We start from the raw sequence: 15,247 nt of genomic DNA, 5'->3' as shown, positions 1-15,247 counted from the left end.
TTTTGATATTCAATTTTTGAGTATGTATAACAATTTTTTTTTTTTTGAATTTTTCAATATACGTATTAAGGGTATGTGGGCAAAGGACGTTTTTTTGTGGTTTGAAATTTACTCTGAAATAAAAAATGATTTTGGGTTAAAATTTTGGAGAAATGATTTTGTTTGGTACAAGGAATCTCGCTGTTCTACTCATTTACCATAACTTAACGCAAAAATAATAAAAATAAAGCAATGAATAGTAAAATAATGTATTATATCATAGTTCATTCAGCGGCCATTCGCTCGAATTGGCGCTGTTTGCTGGAGCACTGACACACTTCAAGCAACGTCTGTGTATGCGCCGCCATTTTTGTTTTCATTTTCGTTTAAAAATGCCACTTTTTAAACTTCATTTTTTAATAATTTTACTCAAAATTATGTATTTTTCGGAGAACAGCGAGATTCCTTGTACCCTAATCTATCATCCCTCAAAATTTTAGACAAAAATCTTTTCTCATTTTAGAGTGAAACGTATACTACCAAAACACATTTTCCCATACTAGGTCACGTGGGAGGTTCCCACATAACATTAATGATTAAAAAACTAATCAACATTTTAATTTAATTTTTTTTCAAGACGATTATTGCATTAAAGACAAATTTGTTTTATTTTTGTGTTTAGATTTTTTTCTGATTTAATTCAACTGGAATCGATAATAATTTTTTTTTAAAGTCTTGTGACAAACAAAAAAAGCTAATTATTTATAAATCAAATTTGTCTTTTTATACATATTAATGTTTCTTTTCAATTACTATAAAATATAGTATAGTAAATATACAATCATTAAATTTTTCAATTTAATATAGTATAGTTATTATTAATTTAACATAATCTTTTATAGACAAAAAATATTTTGATTTATTTTTTAACATTCTATTACAAATATGTAAATAATTACAATTTTTCTTTTTTTTATACATAAATATTTTTTATTTCATATTTTATTAATATATAAATTAATATATAAATAATAATATATTAATATATAAATTGATAAACGATAAATTTTATGTACGTAAATATAGTTTACAAAATATTTTATATTAAATAATAATTCAACATTTTTAAAACGAATATATGAATATATATTTCTGTAATTGAAATATTCATAAATTTTCAAGTAACCGACATCATATCATCTGATAATAATGTTATATTTACATCTCGTGTATTTTTTTTATGAGTCGAATGAATCATAGGAACTGTATTTCTCACTTTTTGCCTTTATCCATTTAAAAAAATAGATATTTTAAAAATTAAAATTCTTTTTACATGAAATATTTAGATATTTTAATTAATAAATAATTAATTAAATTTTTTTGCAGAATATACATAAGGATTTAAAAAAAAAAAAGCTTACAATTATTTAGGTTCTTCTGTTCCATTTTTAATTTTCCCAGGGAAATTTTCACCATCATTAACATCATTATCATTATCAGTATAGATAATTCTTCGTCGTTTCCTTAATGCATACAAATGAGATCTGCGAGTATTCTGTAAAAAAAAAAGAATACAGTAATTATTTTATTCAAATTAAAACAATAATTAAATTATTCAACGTACAATAGTTTTCGTTTTTTCATCTTTGCTTTCGTCTGATTCAAATTTTAATTTTCGCGCGACTTTATTTTTAGCGTTTCGATCATTTGCTAAATTTAAAACATCTTTCTCTGTTTCATTAGTAGTTACAACTTTTTCCGGTGATTTCTGTAAGTACAATATATTTTAATCATTAATAGGAACAAAAACTAAAATTAATGTTTCTTTTGTCTTTTGTTGTGAAATAAACTTTTGTTTGGGATAATTTTTTTTAGACCTAAATTTTGACTTTCTGTATAAAAAGAAAAAAAAAAGAAATAAAGGTAAAAAAGAGAATTGATCATCGATCGTTTAATAAGAAATATTTTTTTTCAAACGTATGTATTGAATAATCGTAATTTTTAAAGAATTTTTAAATTCACCCGACATTTACTGGGACTACCAACCATTGAAGTTACAAATTTTTCCTTAAGATTGCCTGATTTAAAAACAGTATCTCCGTCTTTCATTATAACTCGTTCATCGTCTTTGGAAAAAAAAAATCATTTTTATAATTACCATTTTATGATTTTTTAAATGAAATAAATTAAAATTAAAAGAAAAAAAAATAGAAAAAGGTAGATTTTAAAGAAAAAAAAAAAAAATTAAATTATTGTAAATTTATCCTTTACAAAATATTAATTTAAATTAAAATAATTGATCTAGAAAAAAAAATATTTTTATTAATTAAAATTAAAAAATTAATTAATAATAATAATAATAATAAATATTTTTACCTCCTTTTAGTTTCAACCAAGTTGCACAGAACTCATCAATATTTACTGGACAACCGGTTCTGCATTGAGGCAAAAGTTCTTTAGGCACAACTAAAACAAAATAATTACTAATAATTAATAAATTATAAGTTAAAAAAAAAAAAAAAAATTCTAATTATTTTTTTTCCTTACCATGTTTTTTAATATTTATCTCTCCAACTAATTTATAAAATTTATAATCTGCAGTCTTGATAACAAAAGATGAAATTCTTTTTATAATTTGACTCGTGGTGAATTTCTTTTTCATTAGTTGGCCAGCCGTTCTAAAAGTTTTCTAAATTTTAATATTAACTAATAATATAATTTATTAATTATCTCTAATTGATAAATAAATATAGTCATTTAATAATAATTAATAAAAATTTTACTTCAACAAAGTTCCCTCGAAGGTGAGATAACATTTTTTCCCACCAAATGTGACAAGTGGATTCCAATTTTTTAAGAATTTTGGATTCTCCTGTGAACCAAATGAATCTTGATTCGAATTTTCTCCTCTAAATTTTGATCAATTATTTGTGAATTCGTTGCTTTACTAGATTGATCTACTTTTTGTTTACTGCTTGAAAAATGATTAAGAGATTTCCTGAAATTAGAGAAATTTACTATTTCTGTGTTAATAATTCTTGGCTTTTGTTGTAATTTATCTTTATTTAAATCATTTGCTGGCAAATTTTGTTGTTGTACAGCATTAATTTTCTTCTGTTGAAAAATATCCGTAAATTCATTATTATTGTCATTAATATTTTTCTTATTGATAATTGTTGATTTTCTATTCTCATTATTTTGTATTGTATTTGATGGTAATTCAGAGAAAATGGAAATTTTAGTTGAACTTTCATTATCATTGATAATGCATCGATTTTCCTTGAGTAAATCTATTCTTCTTTCGATTAAAAAATCATCAATGATTTTTGTTTTAGGAAGATGTTCCTTTGGTTTTGAATCTATTCGTAATATTCGATCATTATCTGATGAAATTTTATTAATTTCATCATTGAAACTTGAATCATTGAGTAAATCTTTTTTACGATTTTGACTTTTATTTTGTGTTCTATTTTTTTCATTAGTATCATGTCTTCTGTATTGTTTCTGATAAATTTTTGACTTTAATATTTTCTCCAATATTTTAGGCATACCGGCATATATTTCACTTCCTGAATTTGTTTCTTTCATTTCGTTGCTTTCAGAATTTTTATCAAATTTCAAATTTATCGATTTTTCATTGTTAATTTTTGGTTTTTTCATCAATTTCTCATTAATTTTATTTTCACTATTTCTTTGTACAATTTTATCGATTGTTATTTGTCTCATTAATTTTTTATTAATTTCGTTGGAATCATTTTTTTCATTACTGTCGACAGCATTGATTGTTGATAAAGAAAAGGATGTTGAACATTTTCTCTTTAAATTAGATGGTTGATCATATTTTAATTCACTTTCATCTAATTCGTCAATTTTTACAGAAATAATATTATTTAAATACTCAATTGTTTTACTAACACGTTGAACATATTTTTTGGGACATTTTTCATGTAATAAATTTTGTGTGATAATTGTAAGTTTATCTTGGAAAATAATATCTTTTAATATTAGAGCATAATTTAATGCCGTGTACAAATTACCAGAATATGAACGATCGGCAGTGACATTAAATTGATTTTGATTTTCATGTAAATTTTTATTTTCTTTTTCGCTAAATTGTTGGGAATCACTATTTATTTGAATTGATTGATTTTTTTTCATTTTTATATTATTTCGATGATTTTCGACAATTTTTTTATTTCCCTCGTGTTGAAAATCAGAATTATAATCAGATGATTGTTGTGATGTTGATTTCTCCATGAAATTTAATTCTTGAAATTTCTTCTCTCTTTTTTGCATTTGTTTATTATCTGTTATTTCACTATTGTGATTGATATAATTAACGTTCATTAGCCAGTGAAAATTTTCTTTGCTTCCTTGAGCAATGTAATTTTTCCATATTGCATGAACGTTACGCCAATCGTCAGGAAAACCGTTATAGAATTTTTGATAAATATATTTTGGTAATTCTGAAAAGAAATATATATTTTTTTAAAATGTTTCCTCAAAATTACATTTTTTTTTTTTTTTGAATTACTAAAATGAAAAATAAAAAAAATCACCATTCTTTTCGTCGATAATACATCCATGAAGATGATAAATGTGTTGATATTTTGATTTAAGTTTTTTTGATGACAACATTTCTGCAACTGGTTTACTCCGAGACCATATTTCACTAAAATAATAAATTAATTAAAAAAAAAAATTTTTTTTTCCAATATTAAATAATAAAAATTTATTTACTTATTGAGTGATCCTTTAATCAATAATTCTCCCCTATCATTGAGAAAGACTCTCCATTGATAAAAATGTCGTTCGACAATTTTCTCTTTTTCCATATCTGAATCGAAGGAAAAATGTTCCGAAAAATTGTTATATATGATTACAATCTATGAGAATTTATTTTTCTCGAGAAAAATAATTATTTTCGTTAGTTGATTGTCGATGAAATTTAACTCGTTTTTGTTGAGAATCAGCGGATGCAAATCTTTTATTTTGAATCGCATAAAAAACTAGGTGGTGTCATTAATTGCCTTATCATTTGTATTTGTTTTAGAAAACTTTTTTTTACACGTCTTAACGTTGCTTTTGATACATGCGATGATGTGTAATTTAAATCTGATGGACTTTCATTTATACTGAAACAATTGAACCATCGAATAATTGTTTGTTTATTTTCATTTGCTTTCAAACCTTTTCCTAAATTCTTAAATCGTTCTTTCTTTTGTAAATCGCCAAAATCATTCTAAAAAATAGAATTTCTTAATTTTCTGTTCATTTATGAAATAAAAAAAAATATTTAAAAATTGCATATATTAAATGTAAATTTATTTCCATGGTAACGTAAACAGACGTCACTGACATGACCCGCGGCAATAGAAAAACTGTCATAAAAAAAAATTCAAATGTAATTCTAATTAATTAATAACGATAAGTATTATTCAATGTTGTATTCACAAATATTCTAGTTTTTATATAAAATGATTATACAAACTTGATCTGTTTGATCCATTTTTCTAACATAAACATAACCTCAATTCATTCATAACGATCGCCAATCAAATTGTAAATAATTATTTGAAACTTCAGCATTAAAACTATTTTTTAATATTAAATAATTTTATAATTTACATTCGAAATATAGTAGAAGAATTTACTGTTTTTATATCAAAATTAGAAAACTACTTTATATATTGAACTAAATTCATTGTGATTGGCTGACAGTAGGTGATTGTTAAGAATAACTTGTCCATTAAAATTTCCATTCATTTGAAAAATTGTTTCTATAAACAAAGCAGACGATATACAAATCTCATTGGTGAAACGTCAACCTGGAGCACATTGTGACATGTGTTTATCAAAAATAGAACATAAATATATATATTCTAATCGCGCTAATTTTACAATTTAAGTAAATTACAATAATAAGAAATAAATGTTAATTATTATTAATGTGTTTTAACTTTTAACCTCAAATCTGTACTTTCTCGATGTATATACGTTGATGAAACTTTGGGTTACATTTTCATATATATACAAAAAAGAAATTAAATGTCTTTGGTTATTTATTATTTTAATAATCTTTTTAAATAAGACTTCAAAATGAGTTATATTTTAAGAGTTTATCAGAAATTATTATCCCGGTTTCCTCTGGGAATGCAAGCCGTTCAAGCAGGTGATTTAATAATTATTTTTATATAATAATTTATTTAAATTACTTATTAAAAATTATTTACATATTATATAAATATTAATAATTTATTATCAATAAATTTTTTAGGCACTTTAATGGCACTTGGAGATCAAATAGCGCAAAATTTAGTTGAAAAACGAACATTTGATTCTTTGGATTTTAAACGTACAGCAGGATTCGCAGGAATAGGTTTTTTTCTTGCTGTAGGTAAACTTTTAATTTTGAAATCTACGAGGATAATTTTTTTTTTAAACAATTCAAATTAAAAACTTGCTTTAGAATTTAATAGAAGAATAATTATGCGAAAATAAAATATTGATTTTTTCTATACTATTTTCAGGGGCCAGCTACTAGAACTTGGTATGGAATTCTCGATAAATATATCGGTTCCAAAGGGGGAATAGTAACATTAAAAAAAGTTGCATTCGATCAATTACTTTTTGCACCTGTTTTCCTTTGTGCTTTAATTGTAGTAATTGGAATTTTACAGGGGAACGAAATCGATAATATTAAATTGAAACTGAAAAATGAATATCCCGATATTCTTGTTAGCAATTATAAGGTAACAATTTTAATATCAATTTTATTTACTATATTTTTTTCACTCTTTTTTTTTTATTAATACTAGGAAAATATTATTTCAGTTATGGCCTGCAGTACAATTATTAAATTTTGGCATTGTTCCACTACAGTATCAAGTATTAGTTGTTCAAACAGTAGCTCTTTTGTGGAACACTTATATTTCTTACAGGACCAATAGAGATAAAAATTAATCTTTTAAATCGTCATATTAACTATTCAAAATAAAAGTTTTGCCATATATTTTTAACTGTCTTCCTACATTTGAATTGTAAGTGTACAATAAAATAGTATTTTTTTTTTCAATTTTGGAAATTAAATTTCCCAAAAGAAAAGCGATTTGAAAATTAATTTACAAATACAAGAACCTTTTTTTATTAATAATAATTCAATTATCACTAACAACCTCTGTTTTCGAATAATAATCATTTTAACGGGGGACTCTTTCACTTTTTACAATTATAAATATTGATAAATATGGAATGTTCTTTACAGATTCAATTATAATTTACTATAGATTAATAAAGTATGAAGAAGCACCCGTTCGTTATTTATATATATATATATATATATATACTGAATAAGTACAATTTGTGGTATTTCATTTTTTTTTAAAAATAATTATACACAATTCAAAAAATTTGCTACTCTAATTAATACGTGACTCAATTACAACACATTTCGGCTTTCGCTACTGCCGTTGGAACACTCTCAGTGGTTTTAGATGTAATACAAGGTCCAAGTAATTCCGGACATGATAATTTGTTGCTTTCAATGTCGTGCACTTTTTTGAGCAAATCGTAATTGATAAGTTGAGTGATTTTCGAGTCTTTTCTGTAATTAGACATTGAATTAGTTTAAAAAAAAAAAGAACTGAACATGCAATTGTAACTAAATAATTATTATAATTATAATCCTTAAAATTAGGGTAAATTTTCGATTTTTAACTGCAAAAATGAAATTTTTGAAAATAATTGAATTTCAAAAGATTGTGTTAAATTTCAGACAATAATATTATAATCAGAGAAATTTCTAGTGATTTCTCTTGATGAATAATTTTATTAGAAATCACATAAAAAAAAATTGAATTCCAAAAGTTTTTAATTGAAAAATAGTTTCAGATAATTGAATTTTCAAAGAATATTATAAAAAATCATTGAAAATAATTGAAAATTTTGCAAATAATTAAATTTCAAGTGATTATGAATTAAATTTTTTTTTGTAATTTTACTTGTTAATTTTTTTTCAAATTATAAACAATTATTAAATTTCATATATTTTATTATTAATTTCTTATTTAAATGAATATTGGAAAATTACATTGAATTATTTTTAAATTTTATAAAAATTTTAATTGAAAAATAGTTTAAGATAATTGAATTTGTGAAGAATTTCATTAAAATTATTAAAAATAATTTAGTGAAGAATTTTTTAGTTAAAAATTTGTTAAATAATTGAAATAAAGAAGATCTGCAAAGAAATATAAAAAAAAGTCGCATTTTATTAAAATAATTAGGAAAAACTCGAAAAAAATCGTATAATTTTAGGCCTGAACACTTTATCATCGGGGACAAGAAACTTTAGTTCATTAGTTTTCCAGAGAAATTTGTTTAAAAATATATAAAATTTAGTTTTTTTTTTTTTTTTTAAGAAAAAAGATAATCCCGAAAGAGTTAAAAGAAATTTAAAATACTAACTTATACTCGGGATGAGTGGTGACTTCTTTTCGAAGCCAGGCAGCAGTGGTTAAAAGCTCTCCAGAAGCTCGCCTTTGTATCAATTTCAAGTATCTTTGAACTGTACAATGTGTGTCAGCATCCGTATCCATACTCGCGAGATAAGAATTTACCAAAGGAATCAATCCAGGAAATATTCCCTCCTATAAATAAAAAATTTCAATAAATTTTTTTCTTAAAAATTGCTAATTAACATTTCTTTTTGGTAAGAATAATTCTAATAATGAAAAATTTATTATTATTATAAGAAATAATATTTGTGAATAGAAAAGAAACTAACTTTTCCATTGATAATTTCATTGATTGTAAATTCTGTGTACTCTTCTTTATTGTTTTCATCTTGTTTACTCGAAACAATATCACGACGGAACCAAAATTTCTCATTTTTCACAGCGTCTCTTTTTTGCGCTTTAATCATATTCTCATCGACTTTACTAATTGGAATCAATAAATTGAGTTTGTAACTTAAAATCACTCTCGTCAAGAGTACAACAAAACAAACAATAGCTGCATTTTCAAAATCAGTTATTTGCACTTCACATGGTCGAAATTCAACTCTCCATCCAATTGAAGAATTTGGCGGTGGCGGTTTAAAACGCATCGTTTGCCAATTTGTCGACTGAATATTCTGCAATTATCACAATTTATTGATAATGTAATAATTTTATTTAAAAAATTTTAAAATAGATTATTATATCTCACCTCAAAGTGATCGGTGTCTTCTAAATCATTTTGATAGACTTTTTCTGAAAAAAGAGAAACCGTGTCTCTAATAAATAAATGTGCTACGTGTTGTGCAAGTAATTTGTCGATTCCATTTTCCAATAATTGCTTGTAAATCTCGTTGTCATAAGTTAAAGGCACATCATTATAATTTTCCCCCTGTTCACTAAGATAAGAATCAATGGAATCGTATCGGGATTTACTAATTCTAAATTTATTCTCCTTCAACGATTTAAATCCACGTTCTTCTTGGGTACGACAATCAACGGAGCAGGATATTACATTCCATCTTGAATCCACTTCCGTTATGTAACCGCGATAAAACGGCGACGCTGCAGTTAATGCCAACTGAAAATCATTCAACATTTATTTCATTCTCTTCAAATTTATAAAGTTAAGAAAAATATTTCCTAAATTCAGTTAGTTTTCTTCTAATTAAAAATTTCATTATTATTTTATTAATTAATTTTTCATTTAATTAATTATTTTTAAGTAATATTGAGATATTTTTGTTTTCTTACCATAATGGGACAAAGTGGAGTAAGTTGATCATATAATGTTCGAGCTTCTTGAATGTTACAAGCTTGAAATGTTAATTGTAAACAACAACAGCCCATTCCAAATCCCATAGCATCCATGTAAATGTGATCTTCTTTTGCTGCTTTCTCACTTGAACCATCATCGCCTAATGCAGCTAAATTTTCCTTAAATGGCGTAGGAACATTTTCATCCTTGTAAACTGAAAATAATTTCAAATTTTTTAATTTAATAAAAATTGGTTAACTTTATTTTTTCATCTCTTGTAAAAATTATAATTACTCGGAATGTTAATAGCAACTTTTTCTCCTCTTCTATGACGAATATTTCTTGTGAGAGTTTTAAATCGTGGATGACCACCAAAAATTGCTTCATCGGGGAAAAATAAGCTTCTTGATGCTCCTGAATTAGGTGTTGGTTGTGCAGGTGGATCAGTGAAATCAGGTGAGCCCAATCTATAGTGTAATTGAAAAATTTAATTTCAATAAAATAATAATTTAAGAAATTTAGTGAAATTCAAAAAGAAGAGAAATAGGTAAATTATGTAATGATGATATTAGCATAACTAAAGAATATAATGAATAATATAAAAAATCGAACCTGGGGAAGTTTGTTATTTTCATTAAAACCTCGCCGGGTAGAAGTAATTTTGCTGCTTCTTGCCTTCTGTACTGCATATTTGCCTCGACGACATTAAAATGTGCTAGCAGTCCTCCATAAGGTTTTCCTGGAGTTCCTTCAATCATATAAGCTCCATATTCTGGCCGCCAAAGAGATTTGACTTTGCTAAAGAAAAATTTCAAAAAATTATTCAATACAAAAATATGAATCTTAATAATACAAATTTGTTAAAAATTCATAAAATACAAAAGATTCTCTTTACATTGTTTATTTTTATTCAAAAAATTTGAAACATTAACTAAAATTAATTTTTCAAGGTGTTCAGATTAAAAATTGTGAATAAAATTTAAGATTTTCTCCTGATTTCTTTCCGCTTTATAAAAAAAAAAATTTTCTAGATTTTTTTTAAATACAGAAAAATAAAGAAAAGTAAAATTAAATACGAAAAAAAAACTTTTTGGGCAAGGAAAACCATTTTATTTGAACATAAAATCAAATAAGGTGCTCTAGCTATATAATAATGTGCTTCAAGAAAATTAAGAATTAAATTTTCAACAATGTTTGAGAAATCCTTGGAATAAGACAATCGCCCAATTTTCAAATAAAACAAAATTTTTTTTTAAATTCAAACTTTAAATTTAATTTTAAAATAAATTAAAGAATTTATCATGTAACTAATATTTATAATTATATTAATTAACTTTTAAAATTAAAACAACATTTTTAAATAATTTATCTTCTTTTTTTAACAAAATAAATAAATAAAATAAAAATAAAATCAATAAATTTTTTTTACAAAATTTAAAAACTAATTAACGCTATAAATTTATTAGCAATAAAATTCACTTATTTAAAAATTCAATGTTTTGTTTACATTTAATTACATATTTTCAAATATCAATTATTCAATTATTATTATCTTAAATTTAATTTTGTTTAAAATTAAAATTTTTTTATAAACTCAATAATTTTTATGTAAATTCAATTTTTTTTTCAATTTTTATTATAAATTAAATTATATTATAAATTTTGTAACTTCAATTATTTTTATTGAATGTAAAAAAAATGGTGAAATTATCGTCTTGCGATTATGACCGCGAAATCGGTTTAACATTGTTTCTTAACTTAGAAAGTGTTAAAATTTTTTTTTTTTTTTTTTTAAACAAAACTCTTTTTCCTATGTACAAAATAGACAAAAAAAAGGAGGGAACGTCTTAATTTAGAGAAAATAATTTATAAAAAATTGTATTATAAAAGTTATTAAATTTAAAAATATTAAATTTTACAATAAACCTAAATTTTTTAAATAGGTAAATGAATTTTTTTTGTACATTTAAAAAATTTTTTAAAATAATTATATACGAATTAAGAACTGTATTAATCATAAACTTTTGTAAATGAAAAATAATAATTATTTATTATCCGTACAACACATTTTTGTTCATTATTTTTTGGAATTTAATGTATTTGACTAAATTTTAATTTTCATTCTTAAGGTTTGCATTTTCAACAAATTAGATTTATAGAACACAAAAATTTATACATTAGTGCTCATTTTTTCAATGTAGCATCTGCAGCTTCACCTGTACATTTCCAATTTTAAAATACGTTTCGGCCCTTTATTGAGATTTTATATTCTCAATGTTTAAAATAGTTCAATTTATATTGAGAGTATTTTTTTTAGAAAAGGATAATATTTAAAATAAATTTTTTTTAGTTTGTTCAAAAAATAATTGTGAGAATCTCTGAAATTTGAATTGAGTTAATTATTTTTTTTTTTTAACAGAGAAACGTTTTTGTCTTTCAATATGTAAAAAAAAAAAAAACTTATCAATTGTGCTATAATTGAAATTTGACCAAAAATCGCAAAGAATTGTTGAAAACTTATTTAATAAAATTATTTATCAGAATTAAATTAAATTTGCCTTAGATAAAAAGTCAATGATTATTGTGAAAAATATTGATATTTTTCAAAAATTTAAGACTTTTGTTTAAAAAATTAATTCTAAAATTTCTAATTACAATTCTTTTTAATTGTATACAAAAAAAACTTACTTTGGATTTTTTCGCTCTTCTTCAGTAAGTTGATCAAGTACTTCTTGTGCTCGTAATGAAACTTTTGCTGTTTTTGCTTCATCATCGAATTTCACTAAAATATACTCGACCTTGAATAAAAAAAAAAATAAATAAATAAATAATTTTTTTTTCAATTTTAACTGTAAAGTTAAACTCAAGTTATGTATATGAAAGAGTTTGAAAATCGATTGCTGTGTCGCTATATTGTTATTGTTAAGTCCATTCAATTGTACTCTAATTAATGGTCATAGTTGATCTTTTAATATTTAAGTAAAAAGGAATGTAAAGCTTATGAGTCAGCAATAATGAAATTTTTATTGGGGATTGACATTAATATCAATCTTTGTTTCAAATTCTTTACTATGTTCAAACACTTATAACAGCCGCACCAACAGCGTTAAACGAATAGTCAATAGATTTTTATAGCCCCTTGTATATATATATATATATATATATATATATATATGATATATCATATTACCTATGCCAATTTGATAAACTTTTATGACTGTAAAAGAAATCGATTTTATTTATTCTCATTTTAAACTCTTATCTTATCGTTTTTAATTATCAACATAATTTTTTAATTGAATCATCTCTTTACTACTGAGTAATACACAATAAATAATTTTGATTTTAAATTTTATTATTGTAATAAACAAAGAATAAAATTTCAATTTTCTATTAGTTATTGGTGTTATTTTTATATATATATTTTTTTTTTTAAATCAAAATAACAAATCGCTAAGGTAGAAATTAAAAATAAATAATAAGTAGAAAGTAATAATAAAATAACTTTAAAAAAAATTAATTTAATTAAATAAAAATCTGTAAAATTTAAAAATAAATTTAAAATAATTATGACAATTCATTTTTAATTTTTTAATCAGCAGTTTCAGAAATATGCAAAATAAAAAAAAAGGATTTAAGTGGTGCGAAAAAAAAGGAAGTTCTAGGAAAATGTTAACAAGTATACAATAAGAGATGGTAATAAAAGGAAAAAAAAAAAAAAGAAAATACAAGTCATATTTTGTTTATGCAATATTACCTCATCACCCCATTTGAGAACGTCACCTTGTCTATCGCGAAGTCTTTTGTATAGGTTAATAAATTGAATAACTCCATGCTTTCTCACGTGATCAGCAAGATTTTTTGTTTCTTCCCAGCTGAGTGGACTACCCTCAGACAGTAGGCCCATTATATATTATTTTTCACAAAATTATTTCAATTTTACCGCAGACAAGTAAAATTCTTGCTAAAACGATCCGATCCGATCGAATCCAATTATTTTTTTCGATGAACATGCGAGAATATAACTGCAATATAGACAGACAAAAAGAAAATATAGAAAAAAAAAAAAAAATTCAATAAGCAATAAGAAAAAAAAAAGAAAAAAAAATCAAAATAATTAACACTAAAATAAATTTTTATCTTTTAATATAATATTTTTATTTACCTTTCACTGAGATTTTCGTGTAGAATTTCCTTGAATTTTTCACAATGTAAATTTATATTCTCTTGATATTTATATACTTTTTCAACAATAACAATTTATAATGATAAAATTGACACAATATTAAATGTGTCAACAATTATCAAATTTCAATTATATATCTTTTCTAATTAAAGACAAATATAATGATGTAAATTGAAAAATTCCAGTGTAATTGTACTTTCGAGTATTGCGGTTACCAATGTTGTGAATGGTATAAGAGCAGACTAATTTCTATATGAGACGTTCGACAGTAAAAAAACAGGAGCGGCTCTTTAAGAATTTCTAAAAGGTGCATGAATTCAACTCTATATAGTCTTAAATAATGAAACGATCTCTCTTTTGTCTTCATTTAAATAATCAAAATATTTTATAGATTATCAGATAAGAATTTTTTCAAAATATTTCATTTGAAAAATTGTTACACCAAAAAAAAAATTTTTTTTTCAAATTTTAATTATTAAAAATATATATTGAATATTGCAAATGTATTATATTTAATTTATTTCACAATAATTAAAATTATTTATTAAAAAATTAATTTTTTAAATATTTTTTATAAGCACGGTAAAAAAAATCAAAAATCTTAGTTTTTATCTAAATTTTCTTCTTTTTACTTAGTGATAAACATTTTTTTTTCTTTTTTTTTTGTATATAAATAGCGTTCATGCGAAAGAAAAATGATTTATCTTTTATTGATTATCCTTGCGTAGTTTCGTTTCATAAAAATCGATTTTTTCTAATGATAAGGCAAAATTTTCAATGATCTTTTGTGTTATATACTAATATTATGTATATATGAAATTATGTTTACTTCTTTTTTTTTTCTTTATGGTTTAAATTAAGAGTTTGTTATATTAATTGCTTTACAATGAAACGAATAATTTTATGATGACTAAGCGGAATTTTTTGTCACCCAAACCTATAATTTTCAAAAACTGGTTTTCAAGTAAATTCATGCAGCTACACTTTAAAGACTTTAATTTCTCAAGGTTAACGGAGCTTTTTTTTTTTTTTTTTTTTTTTTTTTTTTGAAAAAAAATATATTACCGTCAACCGGGGAAATTACAGAACTAAAAACGCGATTTTTTTTCTTCACCAAAAATCTAATTATTAAATTTTTTTTTTTAATTATTCAAATATATTGCAAAAATTCTTCCGAAGGTTTCCTCAAAGTTTCATTAAAAAAAAATTAATTTTTTGACAGAGCTATTTAAACTTAAACATGGTTCCATAATTGTCTCGTAGTACGGAACAAATTATTTTTAAAAATAACAATAGCAAGTATAACATATTTTCTTTGTCAGTATAAAA

General features: G+C 23.2%; 3 protein-coding genes across 3 annotated transcripts; 1 reads left to right on the top strand and 2 right to left on the bottom strand.

Annotated features, from left to right (window-relative positions):
* Nucleotides 1-1,060: 1,060 nt before the first annotated feature.
* Nucleotides 1,061-2,899, bottom strand: LOC127280354 (uncharacterized). The gene is made up of 6 exons (XM_051303308.1): nt 2,763-2,899; nt 2,527-2,657; nt 2,356-2,445; nt 2,026-2,105; nt 1,604-1,747; nt 1,061-1,534 (listed from the first exon to the last, which is right to left on the bottom strand). Exons 2-6 carry the CDS (start codon nt 2,639-2,641, stop codon nt 1,403-1,405), a joined length of 561 nt encoding a protein of 186 aa, XP_051159265.1. The 5' UTR covers nt 2,642-2,657; nt 2,763-2,899; the 3' UTR covers nt 1,061-1,402.
* Nucleotides 2,900-5,790: 2,891 nt separating this feature from the next.
* Nucleotides 5,791-6,991, top strand: LOC127280355 (protein Mpv17). The gene is made up of 5 exons (XM_051303309.1): nt 5,791-5,981; nt 6,072-6,151; nt 6,257-6,372; nt 6,510-6,731; nt 6,814-6,991. Exons 2-5 carry the CDS (start codon nt 6,079-6,081, stop codon nt 6,940-6,942), a joined length of 540 nt encoding a protein of 179 aa, XP_051159266.1. The 5' UTR covers nt 5,791-5,981; nt 6,072-6,078; the 3' UTR covers nt 6,943-6,991.
* A 104-nt stretch (nt 6,992-7,095) lies between these two features.
* LOC127280353 (glutamate--cysteine ligase catalytic subunit) lies at nt 7,096-14,160 on the bottom strand. The gene is made up of 10 exons (XM_051303307.1): nt 13,898-14,160; nt 13,490-13,757; nt 12,421-12,530; nt 10,345-10,530; nt 10,027-10,199; nt 9,729-9,946; nt 9,187-9,555; nt 8,765-9,112; nt 8,446-8,627; nt 7,096-7,582 (listed from the first exon to the last, which is right to left on the bottom strand). The coding sequence occupies exons 2-10, from the start codon at nt 13,637-13,639 to the stop codon at nt 7,414-7,416; spliced, it is 1,905 nt and encodes a 634-aa protein (XP_051159264.1). The 5' UTR covers nt 13,640-13,757; nt 13,898-14,160; the 3' UTR covers nt 7,096-7,413.
* Nucleotides 14,161-15,247: the final 1,087 nt, after the last annotated feature.

Source organism: Leptopilina boulardi, unplaced genomic scaffold (assembly GCF_019393585.1).
Source record: "Leptopilina boulardi isolate dan_hultmark-lab unplaced genomic scaffold, ZJU_Lbou_2.1 LbouV2_237, whole genome shotgun sequence".
In the NCBI taxonomy this organism is placed as follows: Eukaryota; Metazoa; Arthropoda; class Insecta; order Hymenoptera; family Figitidae; genus Leptopilina; species Leptopilina boulardi.
Note: the sequence above shows the minus strand (reverse complement) of the source record. Positions and strands in the feature narration are given on the sequence as shown.